Source organism: Trachypithecus francoisi, unplaced genomic scaffold, assembly GCF_009764315.1.
Source record: "Trachypithecus francoisi isolate TF-2019V2 unplaced genomic scaffold, Tfra_2.0 Lachesis_group8, whole genome shotgun sequence".
NCBI classification, from domain to species: Eukaryota; Metazoa; Chordata; class Mammalia; order Primates; family Cercopithecidae; genus Trachypithecus; species Trachypithecus francoisi.
The window spans coordinates 102,904,459-102,931,058 of record NW_022681473.1 but is presented as its reverse complement, the minus strand read 5'-3'; the positions used below and the strand labels follow the sequence as shown (position 1 = coordinate 102,931,058).

At 39.1% G+C, this 26,600-nt stretch overlaps 1 protein-coding gene and 1 pseudogene across 3 annotated transcripts; one reads left to right on the top strand and one right to left on the bottom strand.

Annotated features, from left to right (window-relative positions):
• Positions 1-1,622: 1,622 nt before the first annotated feature.
• On the top strand, positions 1,623-26,600 carry LOC117080569 (NXPE family member 4). Of its 3 annotated transcripts, XM_033205708.1 has the most exons (6): positions 1,623-1,817; positions 2,646-2,751; positions 14,346-15,079; positions 15,581-15,642; positions 17,071-17,277; positions 26,059-26,600. In XM_033205708.1, the coding sequence occupies exons 2-6, from the start codon at positions 2,656-2,658 to the stop codon at positions 26,592-26,594; spliced, it is 1,635 nt and encodes a 544-aa protein (XP_033061599.1). In that variant the 5' UTR covers positions 1,623-1,817; positions 2,646-2,655; the 3' UTR covers positions 26,595-26,600. The 3 variants fall into 3 exon arrangements, with proteins under 3 accessions (XP_033061599.1, XP_033061600.1, XP_033061601.1); XM_033205709.1 differs by lacking the exon at positions 17,071-17,277 and having other exon boundaries at positions 1,654-1,817; XM_033205710.1 differs by lacking the exon at positions 2,646-2,751 and having other exon boundaries at positions 1,660-1,817.
• LOC117080570 lies at positions 12,741-14,181 on the bottom strand (annotated as a pseudogene).

Below are 26,600 nucleotides of genomic sequence, written 5' to 3'. Positions count from 1 at the left end.
TTCTTGTTTATAGTTTCTTTCTCCTAAAACAGTTTTTATCTGATTCTTTATAGAAAAAGTTTGTCCACCCCTGGTTTATATCATTCTGATTTCAGATCACTGTTCATATATTTGAATTTAAGAATATATTGACAGAAGTTTTCTATGTTCCACTTCTTTTTTTCCTTCTTTTCCTTCTATTGGGCTAATCAAACATATTTTATTGTTTCATTTAATCCTCATTATTGATTTATTATATATATCACTTTTTAAAAGAAATATTTAGTGGTTATACTAGGGTTACAGTATTTTTCTTAATTAATCAGAGTCTATCTTCAAGTAATGTTATCCCAATTCACACATGGTATAAAGACTTCAAGATAGTTTTTCCAACTTCCTACTTTTCATTCTTTGTGCTTATGTTGTCATACACATACACTATAAACACACAGTGATAGAGATCAAAATGACAGGAATCTTGGATTCAGTCCTGTTTCAAAGTTCATCAGATGACCTGCACAAATCATTCAAACTTTCTTCTGTGCTCTTGGTTCTTTAAGTCAAGCATATCTATTATGCCTACCTCATAAAAAGATCCCAGGTTAACATTAGATTTCAAAATCTATGTGACCAAACCAAATTAAAATCTATAAATCTATATGTCTCAGAGTAGACTGTGAACTTGGGTGGGTGCTGGCATCAGTCCTTTATGGAGCAGCCAAACCAAACCCACTGCAAATACTTTTTTCTTATTATAGGCTCCGCAGTGAAAAATTTGACAATCATAGACCCAGTTTTATAAGGTTAAAACAGCTTTTCCAAAGGTCATCATGTAAAGACATAAAGAAGTATTGTTAAGGCGAAGTTGGTAGAACAGGATCAAAGATGGAAGAATTTCAAGATCTGAAACAAGAAGACCAGTTGTGAAATTGGTCTTGATTCCATCTTTTTAAAAACATAAGACTGGAAAGATGGATGGGCATGCTTAAATAAGTTTACCCTCCTGCGTAGGGCAGCAGTAATAAACCCATGGAGGGAGCCACAGGGCCAGCAGCTAATGCTTCCTGTGGCCACTGGTGCAGCTGTCTGGGTGCCTGCTATTTCCAGCACTGTTTTCATCAGATCAAGAATACAAATCCCAGAAGGATTCAAACCCATGACTATAAGCTGTCACTCTGTTAGTCTCAGATGCAATTAATATTATTGTCTTCCCTTTGTTATATTTGAAGTTCTTTTAGTTCAGTTCAGCAAATTGTATTGAAACCTACTATGTATGAGATAATATGCACTTGAATCCTGCCAACTGGGTCTTGACAATAACGCTCAGATGGAAATTAGAAAGTTTGCCTTTCGGCTGACGATTACTCTCCATCATTCAAACTTCTGGCTCTTTTTCTCATCAGTTATTTATTGTAACTATAATATTTATCAAATTGTATTAACTAAATACAATTATTTATCAAACACTATTTTTCTCATCAGTTATTTATTGTAACTAGAATTAGACTCATAAAACTTCAGGACTTTGAAATCATATAACCTACTATGCAGAGCACTTCATTTCTCCTTCCTGCCTCTGCTTGAGCTAATAACTACAGTTTGTGATCCAGGCCCCTCCTTAAGGTGGAGTTGACGTAGCTGACACTTCCTTCTTAGCTGAAACAAGCAAAAGGTTGTGAATCCATGCTAAAGGTAAAGAAACTGTAACATATATTTGCAGTTTATTGTGGGACAAAGGAGAGGTATGCCAGTAGCACACTGGTGGCTTCAGAAGAAATCCTCAACTCCTAGCTCGCCAGAGAGTCTATGTATGGGATTGAACAATCTATAAACTAAAGGTATGAAAATATTTGTAAAACTGGGAGGGTGAGGGAAAAGTGTAACATTTATTTTTGGGTGCAGAAATGTCTAATGCCCATGTATAAACTAGGGACCTGGGGTGAAAGGTGCTTCTAGGGGAGGGTACATTTTGAGGGATGGAAAGTTTTAGAAGGGCAGCATTCAAGCAATCTGATGTTAAATTTAAAGTTCCAAGTTAAAAGAGAACTTGGAATTCCAGTGCAAAGAGAAATGTTAAGACAAATCATAGAAACATACTGAAAAGGCCTGAATTGTTTTTTAAGTAAGAAATGTTTTAAAATAATTCTTTTCAAGCTTCAGAGGTGCTAGAAAGCCTGCCAAAACAGAAAAGGAGGACATATTAACAGATTGGCATTAATGAAACAGAAAAACTAATTTATATTCAACAGACACTATAATCATATGGTTCTCGGTGTCAATATTTGCTGGAGTATTTTGTGTCTGCCCTTGAGTTTAAGGGAATAAAACAGGGAACCTGATAGTTAGGTGACACATAGTCTGGAGACTTCATCTAGACACAAGCAAGCTTGCATACTTCAGGCCCTTAGCTGCTCGATTTCTTAAAGTTCACAGTAGGCTCCATGAAATATTTGTTCTGTAGCACGTACAAGCAGATAGCTAAAAGAGAGCACCTGGGAGATACCAAATATAGCTTGGAGGGTGAAGATTTACTTCTGGGAGTTACTTATCTGAGGCTAAAAAGTAATCATGAGTCAAAAAAATTTCAAATGTTTCCCACGTTTGTTTGCTTTTCTGTTTTGTTTTGTTGTATGTTTTTGTGCCTGTTTTTGTATTGTCTCTTGTAGGATCCTAATCATGAAAATAAGTATGATAAAGTATAAGTCACTGTGGGCACTGTTGTTTATATTAGCCTCCTGGATCACTTTTACACTTTTCCAGAGCTCCACAAAGGTAGGAAATGCTTTATTTATGTGGTTTACAAAAGCTTATTTTTGCTTGTTATCTCATCTGTTCTAGGAAAGGCTAAACTACAAGACTTGTAGATCATAGGAGGGGAGTTTCAATAGCTAGATACCAAACAACATACCTGATAATCATTAAGCAATATGTGAGAGGATAAATACTGTGTGTGTTCACACATACACATTCTTTCTTTGTCACAGATAAATGCATTGCACTTATCTTCTTGCAATGCTTACCTCATCTTTTTACTTTCTTTAAGGGAACATCTAAAGAACAGAATATCTCTATTTTTGGTTTTTATTTGTTTGAATTTTTAATTTTTGTGGGTACAAAGTAGGTGTATGTATTTATGAGGTAGATGAGATATTTTGATACAAGCATACAATACACAGTAATCACATCAGGGTAAATGGGGTATTCATTGCCTCAAGAGTTTATCTTTTCTTTGTGCTACAAACAATACAATTATACTCTTTTCGCTATTTTTTAAATGTAAACTAAATTATTGGTGATTGTAGCTACCCTGTTATACTATCAAATACTAGATCTTATTCATTCTTTCTAATCATATTTTTGTACTCATTAACTAACCCTACTTCACCTCCATGCCCCCACCACCCTTCCCAGCCTCTGGTAGCCATCATTCTACTCCATGAGTTCAATTGTTTTAATTATTAACTTCCACAAATAAAAAAGAACATGCAAAGTTTGTCTTTTGTGCCTAGCTTATTTCACTTAACATAATGACCTCCAGTTCCATCCATGTTGCTGCAAAGGACAGAATCTTGTTCTTTTTATAACTGAATACTACTCCATCATGTATGTATACCATATTTTCTTTGTGTATTTGTCTGTTGATGGACACTTAGGTTGCTTACAAATCATGGCTACTGTAATTAGTACTGTAATAAACATGGGAGTGCAAGTAGCTCTTGGATATACTGATTTCCTTTCTTTTGGGTATATACCTAGCCGTGGGATTGCTGGATCATATGGTAGTTCTATTTTTAGTTTTTTGAGGAACCTCCAAACTGTTCTTTATAGTGGTGTACTAATTACTTTCCCACCAACAGTGTACAAGGGTTCCCTTTTCTCCATATCCTCACTAGCATATGTTACTACCTGTCTTTTGGATAAAAGTCATTTTAACAGAAGTGAGATTATATTACATTGTAGTTTTGATTTGTGTTTCTCTAATGATCAATGATGTTGAGCACCTTTTCATATACCTGATTGCCATCTGTATATCTTCTTCTGGCAAATGTCTATTCAGATCTTTTGCTCATTTTTTAATTGGATTATTAGATTTTTTTTTGCTATAGAGTTGGTTGAGTTCCTTGTATACTCTGGATAGTAATCCCTTGTCAGATGGATAGTTCGCAATATCTTCTCCCATTCTGGAGGTTAACTCTTCACTCACTTGATTGCTTCTTTTGCTGTGAAGAAGTTTTTTGTTTTATATAATCCCATTTGTCTATCTTTGCTTTTGTTCTCGGTGCATTTGAGGTCTTATCCAAAAATCCTCTGGCTACACCAGTGTCCTGAACAGTATTCCCTATGTTTTCTTCTAGTATTTTCATACTTTGGGTCATACATATCAGTATTTAATTCATTTTTAACTGAGTTTTGTATATGGTGAGAGAAAAGGGTCTAATATCATTATTTTGCATATGGATATTCAGTTTCTCCAGCACCATTTATTTTAAATACTTTTGTTCCCCCATTGTATGTTCTTGATGACTTTGTCAAAAATCCAGATGACTGTAAATATGTGGATTCATTTCTGTGTTCTCTATTCTGTTCCATTGGTGTATGTGACTATTTTTATGCCAGTATAACACTGTTTTGTTTACTATAACTTTGTAGTATATTTTGAAGTCAGGTAATGCAATGCCTTCAGCTTTGTTCTTTTTGCTCAGAAAAGCTTTGGCAATTCTGGATCTTGGTTCCATACAGATTTTAGGATTGTTTTGCTATGTTGACAAAGAATATTATTAGTATTTTGATAGGGTTTGCCTTGAATTTGTAGATTGCTTTTAGTAGTCTGAACATTTTAACATTTATTCTTCTAACCCATGAACATGGAATATCTATTTTGTGTGTGTGTGTGTGTGTGTTTTCCAGTATCTTGCATCAATGTTTTGTAGTTTTCACTGTAGAGATCTTTCACCTCTTTAGATCAATTTATTCCTAAGATTTTTTTGTAGCTACTGTAAATGAAATTGCTTTATTGATTTTTTTTCAGGTTGTTTGATATTGGTGTATAGAAATGTTACTGATTTTTTTATGTTGATTTTGTATCCTGCAGCTTTACTGAGTTTTTAAAATCAGTTCTGACAGTTTTTCATTGAAGTCTATGGGGTTTTCTAAATATAAGTTTATGTGGTCTGCAAACAGGGACAGTTTAACTTCCTTCCTTCCAATTTGTATGCCCTTTATTTATTTTTCTGACTTAATTGCTCTGGCTAGGACTTCCAATACTATGTTGAATGAAACTGGTAAAAGCAGTCAACACTATCTGTTCCAGATTTCAGAACGCTTTCAACTCTTCCACATTGAATGTGATGTTAGCTGTGGATTTGTTATACATGGATTTTATTGTTTATACATGTTTTTTATTGTTTTGAGGTACATTTCTTTCATACCTAATTTGTTGAGATATTTTTATCTGAAGCAAAGTTGAATGTTATCAAATGCCTTTTCTATTGAGATGATTATATGATTTTTGTTCAATGAGAAGGGTCCACCTGACAAATGGACTTTCAAAAAATTAGGGACATAATAGACCCTGGTCAATATCTCAGATAATCCTTGCATCAAGGGCTGTCAGTCCAGACATATCCTGTTCACCCACAGATTTGTAGGTCACTACTTTTAGCAAACATCATACAGGGGTCTGGAATTCCATGAGCAATTTATTGTTTCGAGGTACATTTGGTGAAGGATTTTAAGGACTTGCCATTGGCTGGAGGCTAGCAAGTGGAGTTTGCCATATTCTGACTGTAGTCATCCTGAGAGCTGGAAAGTAAACCCTTGAGAAATGGCCCATTCTATTTCTGCGGGGGAGTACTGAGACTTAATTTCTTTTATGGAGCCTTTCCAGGTTAGAGGGGCTTCAAGTTGATGCCATGAGGCTTTCTTGCTGCTGACTTGGCTGCCTGACCTGCTAACTTATTTCCTTCAGCTATTTCATTTGTTCCCTTCTGATGTTCCTTACAATGCAGCACTGCTACCTCTCATGGAAGGAAAACTGAGGATAACAACCTGTTAGTTTCCTGGTGGTAATTTATAGTAGATTCATCAGTGGTAAGAAGGTGTCTTTCCTTCCAAATGGTAGCATGAGCATGGAGAACTAAAAGAGCATACTTGGAGTCAATGTAAATGTTAGCTACCTTTCACTTGCTTAATTCAAGTGCTCTTGTAAGAGCTATCAGTTCAGCTAGTTGAGCACTTGTGCCTGGATAGAGAGGTGCACTTTCAATAACATCATTCAGAGGGACTACTGGATATTCTGCCTTACGGACTTCTTGCTCTACAAAGGAACTGACATCTGTGAAGATGGTCCAGTATGGATTTTCTAGGGCAGTTTCCCTGAGATTCTCCCTGGCTTCATAGATCTGTACCACAACTTGCTCACAGTCATGTTCAGGTTCCCCAGTCTTCTTGGGGAGGAAAGTGGCTGGGTTTAGGCAAGAACAAGTTTTTAACTGAACTGCTGACCCTTCTAACAGCACAGCCTGATATTTAAGGAGCCAACTGTCTGTTAGCCAAAGGTTCCCCATAAAAGACAGCAATCCTGCTACATTATATGGGGCATAAACAGTTAAGCCATTTCTCAGGGTTAGTTTGGTGACCTCCAGTACCAGTAGGGCCAACATGGCAATTGCTCAGAGGCATGCTGGCCATCCTTTACCCACCAAATCAAGTTTCTTACTCAGGTAGCCCACTAGTTGTTGAGCTGGTCCTCAGGCCTGAATTAAAATTTCCATGCCCATTCCTTTCCTTTCTGATACATAAAGATTAAAGGTCCTCCCTACAGGAGGGCTGAGGGTTGGTACCTTAAGTAAGGCCTGCTTTAGCTGGCTAAAGGCCTTTTGAGCTTTAGGTTTCCAGGTTAGGAGATGAGTTTTATCCACTTGAGTTTCTTTTATGAAGTGATATAGATGACCTATCTCACCATACCCAGGTATCCATAGCCTGCAAAATCCTGTAATGCCCCAAAATCCCGTCAGTTGCTTGAGGATTTTAGGGAGGGTGAAGGAGGAAATGGGTTTAATTCTTTCTTCCCCTAATGCTCTAATCCTTTCAGAAGCACTAAACCAAGGTACTTTACCAAGGTTTTGCAAAGTTGGACCTTAGATTTTGAAATCTTACATGCTCTGTCAGCTAAGAAATTAAGAAGAGCTTCAGTGCCTTCCCAAGAGGTTTCCTCAGTTGGCGCACAGAGCAGTATATCATCCACATATTGCAAGACCCTTACCTGAGGATGGGATAACTCCGAGAGGTCCTTTGACAGTGCTTCTGTCCAAACAAATGAGGGATAATCTCAAAACCCCTGAGGCAGCACCATGCGTTTTACCTGGGCAGTTTGGCCAGAGGGATTCTTCAAAGGCAAATAGGTATTGAGAGTCAGGATGTAACAGTATGCAGAAAAAGGCATCCTTTAAATCTAGGACTGTAAACCATTTAGTTCCCGCAGGTATTTGGATTAGCAAGGTATAGGGATTAGGTACTACCAGATGGATTGAGACTATGGCCTTATTAATGAACCTCCATTCTGCATTGGGTTTTTGTGCTCCTAATATTGGGGTGTTGTAGGGACTGTTACAGGGTTTAAGGAGGCCCTGCATCTTCAGGTTATTAATAATGGCTTCTAGCCCTTTCTTAGCTTCTGGCTTTAGGTGATATTGTCTCTGATTAGGAAAAAAAGTGGGATCATTAGGATAGATCCAGACTGAGATAGTGGTTACAGCTCAACCTATTCTTCCTTGAGTTGCCCAGACTTCTGGATTGATATTAGCTTCCACTGGAGGAGAAAAAGACTTTTTCCTGGGGCTGGTCCCCATGCAAGCTAGAATATCTCTACCTAATAAAGGAGTGGGACTTTCAGGCATGATTTAAAAGGCACATGTAAACAATATGTCCCCCCAACTGCAACTAAGGGGTTGAGAAAGACATATCAGATTAGTTTTTCTGAGACACCCCTCACCTCTCATGCTATGGGAAGAGGGGAGGCCTCGATTATAGAGAAAAGAGAGGCTGGCTCTGGTGTCCAGAAGGAGGTCCACCTTCCTTCCTTCAGTTTCCAGAATTACCTGGACCCCTGTGCTGTAATGGTAGTTTGAGCCACTAGAGCCAGGGTTGAGCCCCAGGACCATCTCTGAGACTGGTTCTGAACCTGTTGATGTCCATCTCTGGGGGCAGTCTGATCACCAGTGGTCCCCATCACAGGCTAGAGAGGGTTGAGGTGGCTTCTTCTTGCTTCCTGGGCACTCCTTTTTAAAGTGCTCTTACTTCCCACATTGATAGCAACTCACAGATGCACCTCAGGGATCCCAGACTTTGCAAGCCTGCAAAGCAGCTACCATAGCCTCAGTCCTTCTCTTGTGTTTCCTCTCTTTTTTCTGGGCCTCTTCCTGGTCCCTACTATAAAAGACCAAGGTGGCCACCCTCAGGAGATTCTCCAAAATGCTCTCTGGCCCTATAGCCTACTTCTGTAGTTTCCTTCTAATATTGGGAGCTGCCTGTGTAATAAACTTGTCATTTAGAATGAGCTGTCCCTCAACTGAATCAGGGGACAAGGAGGTGTGTTTTATTAGTGCCTCTTTCAGCCTTTCCATAAAGGCTGTGGGATTCTTTTCTGGATTTTGGTTTACCATGGACAGTTTAGAGTACTTAAGAGGTTTGGCCCTAGTTCTTCATAGGCCCCCCAATATACCCATTAAAAGGTGTTTCCTTTTCCATTCATCTGTAATGTCACTGGGGTTCCAAACAAGGTAGTCAAGAGGTAGTGCCTCCCTTCCTATTGGAAATGATGGTTCCCCTATTTCTTCACTTTCCCTATTTTCTTTTTTTCCCTTTTGGCCTACTATAGGAGACATATTGTTCATCTTCGAATTTCTCTCCTGCCTGCAGAGCTGCCTGTTTTTCAGCTGCAGTTAGGGTCTGGCATAGGAGCAGCATAACATCCCTCCATGAGAGGTTAAACACCTGGGTTAAATTTTGGAAAGCTTTTATATACCTATCAGGGTCATCAGAAAATCGGCCTAAATCTCCCTTTATTTGCCTAAGATCCTGCAATGAGAAGGGAACCCTAGTGACATCACCTCCATTGAGCATATCCTATAAGGGTAAGAGTGAAGCTGGGGTAGTGGGGAGTTTTGGAAATGGTGGAGCTGAAGGACCTGATGGCACAGCTGGAGGGGGCCTCAGAGAGGGAGGACAAGAAGGGCCTGGACACTCAATAGTTGCCTCAAATAGTTCCCCTGGATGTTTCCTCTCTAGTTTTGGGGAATCATTCCCATTGGGTCCTCCTGATATGACTGCTGAAAGAGCTGAGCTGATTGTGCAATGCTTGCAAAGTTCTAGGTTGTCTCACAGGGTGAAGAAAGCCTGTACATAAGAGATCTCTGACCATTTGCCATCCCGTCTACAGAAAACATCTAATTGTTGGATAGTATTAAAACCAAGGCTCCCCTCTGCAGGCCAGGCTGGTTGAAGATGGTAAGAAGGCCACACCCTTGTGCAAAAGACAATGAGTCACTTTTTCTTCAGTCTTGGGGTCAAAGGAATCCCAGTGCTTCAGAAAGCACTCCAGAGGAGTGCAGACCAAAGATAGTCTGTTATTCATCTAGAAAGAGAAGCAAGAAAAAAGATGTCCCTTTAGTCACCTTCCTTTCCTTTGGAAAGGCCTAGGGTGGAGGGGAAGACAGTGGAGGGCATCCCCCCAACTGTTTTCCCTCCTTGGCTCCCTGAGCCTTGGCATCCTTTAAAGGTGCCGTCCACTGATACAGGCATAACCCTCAGCAATGAAACCAGAGGAACCAATCAATTGGGATTAGTCATGCTCACCCATGTGATTCTAGTCCTCTGCTGGTGATTTCCCTTTGACTTCCTAGACTGTGTGATCTGCATGACTCCCAATAAATGGATGTCGAGAGAGACTGTGTTACATTTACATTTGGGCAATGCCCTTTAACTGAGAGAGAATGCAGGTTTGAGCTGTACAATTTGCTATTATGGCCTGTACTAAAGTATTTATTCTTAGGCAGTGGCTCTGGTTAACTTCCAGAATTAAATTCCCCTTACTATTTAAGTACCATTTTAAGAGGAGGCAGAATAGGTGCTTTAAAAGAACATAGGAACCAAATGGTGGTTTTCCTGCTGATGGGACCGTGTTGAGACTAAAATTTGGTTTTGGAGGACCTTTTTCTCCTCACTGTTGAAGGCAGAGTTTTCTTGTTTGCAGAAGGAGCATAAAGCCTGGTCTCTAGTAGAGGGGCACAAAAAGCAAGAATTGGGAAGCTAAGAGTGTTTTGGCAAATGGTCAATAATATGCCTAATGGGATAGGGTTCCTACTTGACTAGGTGGTGCTGTTGACCTTGAAATACAATGTACTCTCCAGACCAAGGGTAAAGAGAAAGATGTTCACAGGGGGTGTGGGGGAGAGAAGGAGGCCCTCTGCCTAGAAATTCACAAAAACAATAATCCCATGAGCTATATTCCCAGGTACTATAGCATTTCCTGACCTTGCCTAACAGGATTACTTGACTGAATTGTAAAAAGTATCAAAGCATTGCATATAGAGAGTGGGTAGGAGACATGGAATTTGCGGATAGGAAAGGAGAAAATTTGCAATAGAAAAGGCTTGGAGATCCTGTTGCCATCATCCACCAGGCTGTTGGAGGCTGGAATTAGTCCAGAAGCCTTCGGGTAACACCAGGGTGTCTTCCTGGCCAGGAACCTTCAGTGCCTCTTGACCTCTTCCAGCCCCACATGACAGCTGGCTCTCTGTAAAAGGAAACCAATTAGAAGCAAAGTCAACATTCCCAGCACTCTGAGGACACGGGGAGATTAGCTAAGTTCTCCCTGGCAAGTCTGTCCCCTGAGTCTTGTAAGGCTGGTAGCCATGCTAAATTTTTAAATGGCTGATTGGGGGCCCAGTATTTGGTTTGATTTTTAAAATGGAGAGCAGACAGCCTTGAAATGAAGGAGTTGGGGTCCACTACTACACTCACCCTTCCGATGAATCTTCCTCAGATCCCAAGTGGGCCCCCACAATGAAATGGCATTGTTCATCTGGGATAATACCCAAGGTTCGTTGTCTCACATCAAGGACATGGACATACAAGGAATGAGTTTATGAGCAGAGGTTTAATAGGCAAAAGAAAGAGAAAAGCTCTCTTGTGTAGACAGAGGGGTCTTGAGTGGGTCTTTTGGTCCACAGTGAAGTGCAGGAGATTTTATAGATGAGCTTGAGGAGGTAGTGTCTGATTCACATAGGGCAAGAAAGATTGGTCAGACCAGGTGTGCCATTTGCATAGCACACAAAGAACTTGTTAGGACTAGGTGTGCCATTTGCATAGCATGTGAAGAAGCTGGCTGTCCCACTCTAATCTTTTATTATGCAGATGGATTCTCCACCTGGCCAGCTCCATGTTGCCTGCTTTTTTACTGTACACACTGTGACAAATAAAAGGGAAGATGGAGCCTCCATGTTGAACATGCCTGGCCCTCAGTTAGCCCTTTTCTATTGACACAGCCGCCAGCATTCACCATACAAGCTTTCAGCTTGCTTATCTATGTTTGCAGCTTGATTTTCTGGGCTGCTCTTTGTTAGAAAAGAAATGACTTAGGGGCTCCTTTTTGTTAAAAAGGGAAGCCTTGCCAAGGACTCCTTTACCCTCACTGTCTACCTAAATAATTTCTTTCTAGCTCCTGTTTCATTTCCTTTATATATTTAGGTGTTCTGAATGTTGAATGTGTATATATATATATTTATATATATGTATTTCTCTTGATGAATTGATCCCTTTATTATTACATAATGACCTCCTTTTTCTCTTTTTACAGTTTTTGACTTAAAGTCCAATGTATCTGATATAAATGTAGTGATTCCTGCTCTCTTTTGGTTTCCATTTGCATGGAATATCTTTTTCCATTACTTCACTTTCAGTCTATATGTGTCCTTAAAGATGAAGTGAATCTCCTGCAGAAGGATAGAACCGTGTCTTGTTTTTTTATAATCTACTCAACCATTCTATGTCTTTGGGGTAGGGAGTATAGAAATATACCATTTTATTACAGAGTCTCACAAAAATAAAAATAGTATCTCAAAACTCCCCCAATTCTGCAGGTAGAGGAGGGCAGGAGACTAGCCTACCATCCTCCACCTGCACAACTGGGGGAAGACAGATGGCAGTCAGTGTGAGTTTTTTGGCTCACTTGAGGCCAGTGAGAAGGTATGAGAATAGAACCAAACTAAAAATGGCTGATGTTACTTTAGGAGCCTGAAAAGAACAGGGCATACTTGAAGACCCAGCGACCCCTTTTAGAATGCGCAATAAAGGCACCTTTCCAAAGGTACTAAGCAGGCACTTGGCATTTCAGTATTTTGTCTCATGTTTGCACAAAAGTATTCCTTTCACCCAGACCTGGCACCTTTTATGCTTCGGAGTTAAGACCTGCAGAGGGATGGGTGGCAAGGCAGTTCCTAGAAGAGATCACCCAGCATAGCTGCCCTGGGCTCAGGGTCTTGATTTCTGTCTAGTCCCTGGAACTATTTATATTTAATAAATTTTATATGAATACCTGGAGAAATAGAAAACATAAAATCTGAGAGTTTGGGAGAGAAAGATTGGGGACTAGGCAGGAAGCCAGAGCTGGAGAGCTTCCCTCAGGCCGGCTTGACCTGGTCCCTGACCTCTTTGGCTCCTGGCTTCTTCTCCTTTGTTTTTCTCCTCTTCTGTGACTTCTTTTTTCATCTCCGAGTCTCTCTTTCTCATCCTGTTTTAACCCTCTTGGATTTTCTGAAGATGGGAGAGATCTTGCGGTCACCCTCTCCCTCCTCATCAGAACCGAAGAACTCTTCCTCACAGGTAATTCGTCTGTCAGAGAAACAGATGGAGATGCTTGTCAGGGTCTTCTTCATTCTCAATGCCACCCTCATGAGGGACAGCATCCTCAGGAATCACCTGCATTTGGACTGCAGGTGGATGGGGCTGCATTACTAGGTTCTCAAACAGCCATTATTTAATCTTCTCCAGGTACTCATTAGTGTTCTAGTTAGTCATATTGGAAGGACTGATGTAGGGCTTGAAATATGGTCTGAAGTATTCAAAGTAGTCATTGTATGAAGGCTCATTAGAAATCTCCATATCCAGAGCCACAGCTATTTCTTATTTCCAGCACTGAGCAACATTATAAATGGTGTAACCACCTTCTGCCATCAACAGTATAGGCAGGTTGAAGCTCTTGACAAATTCCATACACTTGGCATGCGCTTTGATGGTCAGATTAAAGCAATCTAACTGATCCCTAAACAAGGCATCTGAGACATGCCATAAGACCACCACACTAGACAGGAGCATCTCTATTACTCTGGACATGACCAGTTTGAAAATGGCCTCAAAGGACTCATCATCAATCCCATCTAGGAGCAGACAGTTAACAGCATAATATCTGCCTTTGCCAGTCCCAATATCCCATAGATCCCCATTTCCTGGGAAGTACTCTCCATATTTATGAAAGGACACAGTCCTGACCTGGCCTGTAATATAGAAGGTCTCTTCCATGCCATCATCATGGTGAATATCAACATCAACATACAGCACCCTCTGGTGATATTTTAGCAGTTCCAGGGTGGTCCAGATTGTATCACTGACATAACAGAAGCCAGATGCCTTGAACTTCTTTGCATGGTGCAGGCCCCCAGCCCAGTTCACAGCAATGTCCATCTGCTGCTTATTAAGTTTCACAGCACTTGCCACAGAGCCACCAGTAGACAACTGACAGAAGTCAAACAGGCCATTAGATACTGGACAGTCCTCACTAAAATTAAATCTCCACATCTGCTTGCTGTGCTCGGACACGTAATCTGGACAGATGGAGCACAATAATTTAATGCAGTAATCACTGTGGTACTTGGTCATCTCCTCAGCATTGGCTTTGTGAGGGTGAGGGTTTCCATTTTTCAGTAGAACCCATAGTTGAGCAGCAAACTGTGGGTCATGCAGATTCAGTGAGGCTTCCTTGGGTGGGCTCGTCCATAATAGTAATTTCCAATATCCCTATCATAGTAGTAACAGACTTTCCTCCTGGTGCCCTGCCTTTGTGCCATCTTGCTTACCTCCTGTCCTTCTGTCCCTCCCATCAGTCAGTCTCCATTCTATGTCTTTTTATTGGATAATTTAAATAACATTGATAATAGTATATAAATAAATATTGAAAATCATAATAAGTAAAAATGACAGGAACAGGAACTAGGAACAGGTTAATTTCATAGCATGTTATACTTCCTCTCATTTCAGCTCAGGTATGCTCTAAATTTATCCATCTCATATCACATTTGCTGTCATTTCAGATTTGGTCTGCTCTAAACTTATCCATCTCCCTCCATCACTGGAACAATTCCATAAAGTCCTTATTCCTTAAAGCACCACTGATACCATTAAAGCCACTAACAGAGACTGAACTCAGAATAAAGGAAATCATAGAGAAACTAGATCAGCAGATCCCACCCAGACCTTTCACCCACATGAACACCACTACCAGCGCCACACACAGCAAAGCCACCATCCTCAACCCTCGAGATACGTACTGCAGGGGAGACCAGCTGGACATCCTGCTGGAAATGAGGGACCACTTGGGACACAGGAAGCAATATGGTGGGGATTTCCTGAGGGCCAGGATGTCCTCCCCAGCCCTGATGGCAGGTGCTTCAGGAAAGGTGACTGACTTCAACAATGGTACCTACCTGGTCAGCTTCACTCTATTCTGGGAGGGCCAGGTCTCCCTGTCTCTGCTGCTCATCCACCCCAGTGAAGGGGTGTCAGCACTCTGGAGTGCAAGGAACCAAGGCTATGACAGGGTGATCTTCATTGGCCATTTCATCAATGGCACTTCCCAAGTCCACTCTGAATGTGGCCTGGTCCTAAACACAAATGCTGAATTGTGCCAGTACCTGGACAACAGAGACCAAGAAGCCTTCTACTGTGTGAGGCCTCAACACATGCCCTGTGCTGCACTCACTCATATGCATTCTGAGAACAAGAAAGTTTCTTATCTTAGCAAACAAGAAAAGAGCCTCTTTGAAAGGTAAAAATAATTACTTCTTGAGACTACGTGTGCAAATATTGTAATTTGGCCTATATACTGATCCAAAGAAAAGTCTTGTGAGTGCATCAATTTTGGGTGTCTTTAGTAAGAGCCTTTTGGGAAAGGAGCTGTGAATTCATTTAGAGACAGTGCCCATTCTCTAGTAATCCACAAACTTTTTGAATATTTAATTCTTATAAATGAGATTAAAATATATACAGAATAAAAACTAAATGAAAATGAGAAATGCACATTTGTATATGTGTGTGTGCTCTAATACATTTTTTCTGCATCTCAATAAATCCTCTTACATACCTTCTGGGTAACTGTATCCCATAGCCTAATAGGCAAAGAAATGGAAACTTACTAAATGGCCTGAAACTGTAGGCATAATAATTGACTTATCTCTAAGAAATAACTGAGGCACTGGATAATCTAGTTTCTGTATGTTTCCTCATTTGAGGCCACCTACAGATTAATTTCTGTATTTGTGTCTTTAAGGTCAAATGTGGGTGTAGAGATTATGGAAAAATTCAATACGATTAGTGTCTCCAAATGCAACAGTAAGTACTCCTGTGTTTGGTGGGTGGTGCCTAGTTCTAGACCCATTTAAAGGGTTTCTTCTTTCTACTGGATTTGTTCACTGTTTCAGTCCTATCAGCACTCTTTTCATTTGGCTTATCTAAGGTTGGCCAAGACACCAGTTATCTAGGTGAGTGAATAATTGAATCACCGGGATATCATAAGCCAATTTTAGTAACTGTAACTCGTATCATCAGTCTATTTGTCAGTCAGTGAATTCCCTGCCCAATTTATACAATAACCTTTAAGCGTTAACTCTTTCCCAATTCTGTACCTAGTTCTTTACCTCACCACAGCACCCCTCTTCATACCACTGCCATCACCTCTTCCCACATCACCACTAGCCCATCACCATCTAGAGGTTTCCAACCTGCCATCTGGGTGTCAATTTATTATAATCCTTCCCTCTGGATCTTTGCCACCTTTCAAACAATTGTTAGCATACAAAATAGAACGTCCACACTTATATTTACTAATTACTCTCCAATTTCTTTGAATCCAAATAGCCTAGGAAACTCCTATCTAAAATGATTCAAGGCAAGAGCTTTTATGTCTCTGCAAGTTCAGCATTAAAACCTTGCTAATCACAAAAAAAAAGAGAAAGAAAGCCTTGCTAATCACTAATAAACCTATCTACACTGAAGTGTAAATACATACCTAGATGTAGAAATGTTGTTTTTCACTACACATACACGAGTACACTCATACCAGTTATTAACATATTAAACTACTTCTCTCGGTTGATTAATAATCACTGCCCCAAACCTGCCATGGGCTCCTCACCATCATGGCTTCCTCATCATCATGGCTACCTCAACACTTGGATTCCAAGACTCTTCTAAACCCCTCCAAGACTAAGGGGTTAATCCCTGGCCCATCTTGGACCTCCAAGACACTGTCCAGCCTATAGCCATATTCATTTTGATTGGCCAGTTCCCAAGTCAAACTAGTTGTTAGTATTTTTTATATCACCTTTATTTAACTCAAAGGATTTGTATTTTGATGGTGGCATTTAAGACACTTACAGTGTGACAAACTTAGGGGTAAAGTGAGCTAATATGATAATATAATTGAGCTTCCATTCCTATGCAAGAATTGATGACTTTACTTTCATAGAAAGGCTAGAAAATACTTAAATTTTCCCCCAGAAAGCCATTTTTTTTTTCTAGGAGGAAACATATACTCTTCTAATGAACATTAATGCACATTATTTAGGAAATTCACATCACAGAAAAATTTTTATTAAAAAAAAAATCTGTTCCATTAAGAGAATACTTCAATAAGACTTTTTCCACCATTACCACCACCCTTACCCCCTCTTAGGATACTTAGAGGATAGAAGGCTCTTAGTAAATACTGATGGGTAATTTGATGTTTTGGACGATCCTGTCTTACTGATTCTTTGGCAGAAGAAACAGTTGCAAAGAAAGAGAAATGCAAGGTTGGAATGACATCCACAATCCCTAGTGGGCATGTCTGGAGAAACACATGGAATCCTGTCTCCTGTAGTTTGGCTACAGTCAAAATGAAGGAATGCCTGAGAGGAAAGCTCATATATCTAATGGGAGATTCCACGATCCGCCAGTGGATGGAATACTTCAAAGCCAGTATCAACAGTATGCCTCAGTCTAAGTTATAATTCTTACCCCTTTCAAAAACTTCTTTTCCATTTCAAAGAGGAGAAGGGAATATGGGAAATGCCTCTTTATTTTTCATATTCCTCAATCACAACACACCAAAATTTTTTACAAGGTATTGTTATCCTTCCTTTAAAAAAAAATACAGCTATCTAACTGGAAGGAAACCAGTGTAGAAAAAGGTTTACTACATCCCTATCTCTGCAGAATTCACATTTCAGTATGTACCCAGTAGGCTCAGAAAACTATTGATGGAGCCAAAGATAACTTAAGATATTAAATTGTCCAGCTTCTAGAACCAGCATAATGATTAAGGGTATGATTCTAAAACCAGACAGCCTGGGTTCAAAACCTGACTTCCCTACCTCCTATCTGGGTGACTTTGAACAAGTTACATAACCATTCCATCCGTCAGTTTTCTCATCTGTCAACTAAAGATGAAAATAATTTCTATCTGGTAAAATAAGGTAATGCATACAATGTATTTAGAATATTGCTTCTCACATGGTTAAGTTCTCTTTTGTGTAAGGTATCATTACTGTCATCATTACCTAAGAGAACAGATGTCAGAAGTGAAGTAGACTGCATCAGGTAGGCACAAGTAAAGCACGGGCTTGGAGTCTAACAGACCTAGGCTGTGCTATTTAGAAACAATGACTTTGGGCATGTTATTTACTTTCCCTGCCTGGTGTTTCTCATCAATCAACCAGGAATAATAATAGTGATATAGTTTAACTGATTGTCCCCTCCAAATCTCATGTTCAAACATGATCTCCAACACCAGAGGTGGGACCTAGTGGGAAGTGTTTGGGTCATCGAGGTGAATCTCTCATGAATGGCTTGGTGCCCTCCCCATGGTAATGAGTGTGTTCTTGCTCTGTCAGTTCATGTGAGAACTGGTTACTTAAAAGAGCCTGGCATCTCTCTTGCTTCCTCTCTCATCATGTGACACACTGGCTCCCCTTCCCTTCCGCCATGACTGAAAGCTTCCTGGCCTCACCAGATGCTGAACAGATGTTGATGCCATGCTTGTACAGCCTGCAGAACCATCAGCCAAATAAGCCTCCTTTCCTTATAAATTACCCAGCCTCAGGTATTCCTTTATAGCAATGCAAACAGACTAATACAAGCTTGTATAGAAGATTAAATGAAGTAATGGATATAAAGTATTTAACACATTGTAAGGTGTAGTGGCACATAGAAAGTACCCAAAAAAACAACAGCCGTTGCAATTGTTATCATTACTTAATTTAAGGGTCAGGGATAGAATCCAATTGCTAAAATCCTAGTTCAGTTGCTCTATTTACTAAACCAAGAGTGCACCAGTAATAACTCCAAATTTGCTAGTAGACCTTAGCAACCTCACCTACAAAACCACTATTGGCTGTCCCTCTATGACCCCGGATCCTGGCTCTCATCACTGAGAGAAATGCAGTAGCTGTGGTTCCATACTGGCCTTCCCAAAATGAGGCCACTCATGATCTCAAACTTAGAAGGAAAGTTGATCCAATAAAAGTAGGAAAATTGGTAGGGCCTTAGTTCTAAGTTATAAGAAAAATTCTCAACAGAAGGGAGAGCTTTAAATTGTGATCTCTGGTAAATGACTAAACTCCTAGGGAAACCTCAATTACCTCATCTACAAAATTCAAGGTCTAGTAACAGCCTCGTAGCATCATATTCCGTAACAGTGATTCTCTTAGGTCATATAAAGGACTGAGTTTTGGAGTGACCTACCTCTTCAACTCATCTTTTAATTTGTCGTAAAAAAAAAAAAAAAAACTGTTGTACATTGTGTTAAAAGTTCAATTCTATGGCCAGAGTATGATTTGGAAAAGAAAACTGAAGTAAGTTGGAAGCAGAGTGAAGAAAATAGTTCTGCCATTTTCCTCCAACTTACCCTAGAGCATCGCTGTTTTCCAGCCTCACTGAGTTAAGTCTTCAAATGTAGCCCTTTGCTTCTAAGACCATCCCATGTTACAAAGCATCAATAATCCTTCTCTGCACATTTTCCTCAAAAGTTCTAACTACAAAGCAGTTAGCCCTGATGTTCTGGTAAAAGTCTAATTAATATGATGAAAATGGAAGAACTTCATTTCATTCTATTCATGTGTCAATTAAATATACATGAGAGGATCCTTGAAGTGAATGGATAGATCAGTCCAAATAAATGCTTTGTATATTGTAAAGGGTTCCACAAATGACTAGCAGTACTTATTATTATAGTAAGGCACTTAATATTATCCCATGCATACGTGAAGGAAACACAGAAGTACAGAAGATAATTTCAGTCTTGAGGGAATTTAAACAGTGGCTGGGGAAATAGGGTTTACATGTTTTTTTATGAAAAGACCATCAATTAGTACCATTCTCTATCCTCAAATGAGTTTAGTCTACAGTCAACAAAATGTACAAAAATAACATCTACAAAACTGACCACATAATCCTCCAAGGAAGTTACTTCACTACCTTTCCATCCCCACTCCACTAGATTCCACATGATTCTATAAGGTAGCATGAACATAATCTCTCACATTTACATAACACTTTTTTAATTTTTAATTTTTTTATTTCAATAGGTTTTTGGGGAGCCAGTGGTGTTTGGTTACATGGATAAGTTCTTTAGTGGTAATTTCTGACACAGTGATGCACTCATCACCCGACCAGTGTACACTGAGCCCAGAGTATAGTCTTTTATCCCTCATCAACCCTGAACCTTTCCTCCGAGTCCCCAAAGTCCATTGTATCATTCTTAGGTCTTTGCATCCTCATAGCTGAGTTCCCACATATGAGTGAGAACATACGATGTTTGGTTTTCCATTCCTGAGTTACTTCACTTAGAATAATAGCCTCCCATTCCATCCAGGTTGCTGCAAATGCCATTATTTCATTCCTTTTCATGGCTGACTAGTACTCCATAGTGTGTGTATGTGTGTGTATAACATTTTATATATATATATAACATTTTATATTATACACATACAAATAAAACATTTTCTTTATCCTCTCATTGATTGATAGGTGCATTTGGGCTGGTTCCATATTTTTGCAATTGCAAATTCTGCTGCTTAAATATAAGTGTACAAGTATCTTTTTCGTATAATGATTTTTTTTTCCTCTGGGTAGATATCAAGAAGTCGAATTGCTGTATCAAATGGTAGATCTACTTTTAGTTCTTTAAGTAATCTCCACACTGTTTTTCATAGTGGTTGCACTAGTTTACATTCCCACCAACAGTGTAAAAGTGCTCCCTCATTACTGCATCCATGCCAACATCTATTGATTTTTTTGAATATGGCCTTTCTTACAGGAGTGAGGCGGTATCACATTGTGGTTTTGATTTGCATTTCCCTGATAGTGATGTTGAGCATTTTTCCATATGTTTGTTCACCATCTGTATATCTTCCTTTGAGAATTATCTATTCATGTCCATAGCCCACTTTTTGATGGGATTTTTTTTTCTTGCTGATTTCTTTGAGTTCTTTGTAGATTCTGGATATTAGTCCTTTGTTGAATGCATAAATTGTGAAGATTTTCTCCCACTCTGTGAGTTGTCTGTTAATTCTGCTGATTGTATCTTTAGCTATGCAGAAGCTTTATAGTTTAATTAAGTCCCATCCATTTATCTTTGTTTTTGTTGCATTTGCTTTTGGGTTCTTGGTCAGGACGTTTTTGCCTAAGTCAATGTCTAGAATGGTTTTTCTAATGTTATCTTCTAGAATCTTTATGGCTTCAGGTCTTAGATTTAAGTCTTTGATCCATCTGGAGTTGATTTTTGTATAAGATAAGAGATGAGGATCCACTTTCATTCTTCTATATGTGGCTTGCCAATTATCCCAGCACCATTTGCTGAACAGTTGAACAGGGTGTCCTTCCCCAACATTATGTTTTGTTTGCTTTGTCAAAGATCAGTTGGCTGTAAGTATTGGGCTTTATTTCTGGGTTCTATATTCTGCTCCATTGGTCTGTATGCCTGTTTTTATGCCAGTACTATACTGTTTCAGTGACTGTGGCCTTATAGTATAATTTGAAGTCAAGTAATGTGATGCCTCCAGATTTGTTCTTTTTGCTTAGTCTTGCTTTGGCTATGAGGGCTCTTTTTTGGTTCCATATGAATTTTAGAATTGTTTTTTCTAGTTCTGTGAAGAATGATGGTGGTATTTTGATGACAATTGCATTGAATTTGTAGATTGCTTTTGATAGTATGGTCATTTTCACAATATTGATTCTACCCATCCATGAGCATGTGATGTGTTTCCATTTATCTGTGTCATCTATAATTTCTTTCAGCAGTGTTTTGTAGTTTTCCTTGTAGAGGTCTTTCACATCCTGGGCTAGGTATATTCCTAAGGATTTTATTTTATTTTATTTTATTTTATTGCAACTATTGAGAAAGGGGTAGAATTCTTGATTTGGTTCTCAGCTTGGTTGCTGTTGGTGTAAAGCAGAGCTACTGATTTGTGTATATTAATTTTGTATTCTAAAACATTGCTGAATTCATTTACCATTTCTAGGAGCTTTTGGGATAAGTCTTTACGGTTTTCTAGGTATACTATCTTATAATCAGCAACAGGAAGTAAAAATATTTCCTCTTTACCGATTCAGATGCCCTTTATTTCTTCCTTTTGTCCAACTGCTTCCAGTACTATGTCGAAGAGAGGTGGTGAGAATGAGCATCCTTGTCTTGTTCCAGTTCTCATAGGGAATGCTTTCAACTTTTCCCCATTCAATATTATGTTGGCTGGGGGGTTATTGTAGATGGCTTTTATTACCTTAAGGTATGTCCCTTCTATACTGATTTTGCTGAGGGTTTTAATCATAATAGATGCTGGATTTTCTCAAATGCTTTTTCTGTGTCTACTGACATGATCATGTGATTTTTGTTTTTAATTCTGTTTATATGGTGTATCACATTTATTGACTTACGTATGTTAAACCATCCCTGCATCCCTGGTATGAAACCCACTTGATCATGGTGGATTATCTTTTTGATATGCTGTTGGATTTGGTTAGCTAGTGAGGATTTTAGCATCTATGTTCATCAGGGATATTACTGGTCTGTAGTTTTCTTTTTTTGTTGTGTCCTTCCCTGGTTGTGGTATTAGGATGATACTGGCTTTACAGAATGATTTAGGGAGGATTCCCTCTTTCTCTATCTTTTGAGATAGTGTGAATAGGATTTGTATCAATTTTTCTTTGAATGTCTGACAGAATCAGCTGTGAATCTATCCTGAAATTTTGTATTAGCAATTTTTTTATTACCATTTCAACCTCACTGTTTGTTACTGGTCTGTTCAGAGATTCTGTATCTTCCTGGTTTAATCTAGGAGGGTTGCATATTTCCAGGAATTTATCCCCTTTAGGTTTTCTAGTTCATGTGTTTAAAGGTGTTCATAGTAGCCTTGAATAGCCTTTCGTATTTCTGTGGTATCAGTTGTGATATCTCTGATTTTATTTCTAATTGAGCTTATTTGGATCTTCTCTCTTCTTAGTTAATCTTGCTAATGGTCTATCAATTTTATTTATCTTTTCAAAGAACCAGCTTTTGTTTCATTTATTTTTGTATTATTTTTGTTTCAGTTTCATTTACTTCTGCTCTGATCTTCATTATTTATTTTCTTCTGCCAGGTTTGGGTTTTGATTATTCTTGTTTCTCCAGTTCCATGAGATATGACATTAGTTTATCTATTTGTGCTCTTTCAGACTTTTTGATGCAGGCATTTAAGTCTACGAAATTTCCTCTTACCATCACTTTTGCTGTATCCCAGAGGTCTTGATAGCTTACATCACTATTATGGTTCAGTTCAAAGAATTTTTTTTTTTTTTTTTTTTTTTTTTTTTGAGACGGAGTCTTGCTCTGCCGCCCAGGCTGGAGTGCAGTGGCCGGCTCTCAGCTCACTGCAAGCTCCGCCTCCCGGGTTCACGCCATTCTCCTGTCTCAGCCTCCCGAGTAGCTGGGACTACAGGCGCCCGCCTCGTCGCCCGGCTAGTTTTTTGTATTTTTTAGTAGAGATGGGGTTTCACCGTATTAGCCAGGATAGTCTCGATCTCCTGACCTCGTGATCCGCCCGTCATTTCTATCTTGATTTTATTGTTGACTCAATGATCATTCAGGAGCAGGTTATTTAATTCCATGTATTTGCTTGGTTTTGAGGGTCCTTTTGGAGTTTATTTCCAATTTTATTCCACTGTGGTCTGAGAGAGTACTTGATATACTTTCGATTTTCTTAAATGTACTGAGACTTGTTTTGTGGCCTATCATATGTTCTACCTTGGAGAATGTTCCATGTGCTAATGAATAGAATGTATATTCTTCAGTTGTTGGGTAGAATGTTCTGTAAATATCTGTTAAGTCCATTTGTTGTAGGGTATAGTTTAAGTCCATTATTTCTTGGTTGACTTTGTCTTGATGACCAGTCTAGTGCTGTCTGTGGAATGTTAAAGTTCCCCACTATTATTATGTTGCCATCACTTTCATTTCTTTGGTCTATTAGTAATTGTTTTATAAATTTGGGAGCTCCAATGTTAGATGCATATATATTTAGAATTGTGGTATTTTCCTGTTGAATTAGTTATTTTATCATTATATAATGTCCCTCTTTGTCTTTTTAATCTGCTGTTGCTTTAAGGTTTGTTTTGTCTGATACAAGAATAGCTACTCCTGCTTGCTTTTGGTGTCCATTTGCATAGAATATCTTTTTCCACCCCTTTACCTTATGTGAGTCCTTATGTGTTATTAACAGGTGACTTTCCTAAAGACAACAGAAACTTGGTTGTTGAATTCTTACCCATTCTTCCATTCCGTATGTTTTAAGTGGAGCATTCAGGCTATTTACATTCAATGTTAGTATTGAGGTATAAGATACTGTTCTATTCATTGTGCTACTTGTTGCCTGAATACCTTGATTTTTTTTTGCATTGTGTTATTGTATATAGGTCCTGTGAGAATTATGCTTTAAGGAGGTTCTATTTTGGTGCATTTTGATAACTTGTTTCAAGATTTAGAGCTCCTTTTAGTAGTTATTGTAGTGCTGGCTGATAGTGGCAAATTCTATCAGCATTTGTCTGGAAAAGATTATCTTTTCTTAATTCATGAAGCTTAGTTTCACTGGATTCAAAATTCTTGGCTGATAATTTTTTTGTTTAAGGAGGCTAAAACTAGAACCCCTTCTAGCTTGTAGGTTTTCTGCTGAGAAATTGGCTGTTAATCTGATGTTTTCTTTTATAGGTTACCTGATGCTTTTGCCTCACAGCTATTAAGATTTTTTTCCTTCCTCTTGACTTTAGATAACCTGATTACCATGTGCCTAGGCAATGATCTTTTTGTGATGAATTTCCCAGGTGTTTTTTGAGCTTCTTGTATTTGGATGTCTAGATCTCTAGCAAGGCCAGGGAAATTTTCCTCGATTAGTCCCTCTAATATATTTTCCAGACTTTTAAATTTCTCTTCTTCCTTGGGAATACCAATTATTCTTAAGTTTGGGCATTTAGCATAGTCCCAAACTTCTTGGTGGATTTGTTCATTTTTTTAAAATCCTTTTTTGTCTTTGATGGATTACTTCAAAAGCCTTGTCTTTTAGCGCTGAGGTTCTTTTTTCTGCTTGTTCAATTATATTGCTGAGACTTTCCAGTGCATTTTGCATTTCTCCAAGTGTATCCTTGATTTCCAGAAGTTGTGATTGTTTTTTATTTATACTATCTATTTCACTGAAGAATTTTCCTTTCATATTCTGTATCACGTTTTTAATTTAAGTTGGACTTCACCTTTCCCTGGTGCCTCCTTGATTAGTTTAATAATTGACCTTCTAAATTCTTTTTCTTACAAGTCAGAGATTTCTTTTTGGTTTAGATCCATTGGTGGTAAACTGGTATGATCTTTTGTGGGAGTTAAAGAATCTTGTTTTGTCGTATTACCAGATTTGGTTTTTGGGTTTCTTCTCATTTGGGTAGACATGTCAGAGGGAAGATCTGGGATTCAAGGGCTGCTGTTCAGATTCTTTTGTCCCACAGGGTGCTCCCTTGATGTGGTTTAATCCTCCTTCCCATAGGAATGGGGCTTCCTGAGAGTCAAACTGTAGTGATTGGTTTTGTTCTTCTGAGTCTCGCTACCCAGTGAAGCTACTGGTCTCTGGGTTGGTACTGGAGAGTGTCTGCAAAGAATCCTGTGATGTGACCCATCTTCAGGTCTTGCAGCCTTGGATACCAGCACCTGCTCCAGTGGAGTTAGCAGGGGAGTGAAGTGGACTCTGTGAGGGTCCTTGGTTGTGTTTTTGTTTAGTGTGCTGGTTTTGTGTTCGTTGGCCTCCAGCCAGGAGGTGGCACTTTCAAGAGCACATCAGCTACTGTCCTATAGGCAGGATGCAAACTTGCCCTAGGGACACAGTTTTTCAGCATCTCAGAGAGGCTGCAGTGGTCATCCTGTTCATTCAAAGGGTCTATGGATTCTCCTGACTTTCCTGGTATGTTCCTGTGGTAGTTACTGGAGCAAAAGTTCATGATGTGAGTCTCCACATGCTGCTCCGTCTGTCCAAGTGGGAACTGCAAGCTAGTCGTGCCTCCTATCCACCATCTTAATCCAAGAAACTACGTAACACTTTCGACTGTTCAAATAATTTTCAAAAACATCCCCTCATCTAAACCTATAATAAATTAGACATGATTAGCTTATTTAATTATACCAATTAAATCTCTTCTATCTTTATATCTACTCAATCTTGGTAACTATATCCTCATTTTATTTTGGGATTGCCTATTTGTTATCAGCACTGAAGTCAGTGGATCTGCATGAATCTGGAAAATTGCAACACCAGCTTGCTGTGGATTTGGATAGGAACATCAACATCCAGTGGCAAAAACATTGTTATCCCTTGGTAGGATCAATGACCTATTCAGTCAAAGAGATGGAGTACCTCACCCGGGCCATTGACAGAACTGGAGGAGAAAAAAATACTGTCATTGTTATTTCCCTGGGCCAGCATTTCAGACCCTTTCCCATTGATGTTTTTATCCGAAGGGCCCTCAATGTCCACAAAGCCATTAAGCGTCTTCTTCTGAGAAGCCCAGACACTATGGTTATCATCAAAACAGAAAACATCAGGGAGATGTACAATGATGCAGAAAGATTTAGTGACTTTCATGGTTACATTCAATATCTCATCATAAAGGACATTTTCCAGGATCTTAGTGTGAGTATCATTGATGCCTGGGATATAACAATTGCATATGGCACAAATGATGTACACCCACCTCAACATGTAGTGGGAAATCAGATTAATATATTGCTAAACTATATTTGTTAAATAACA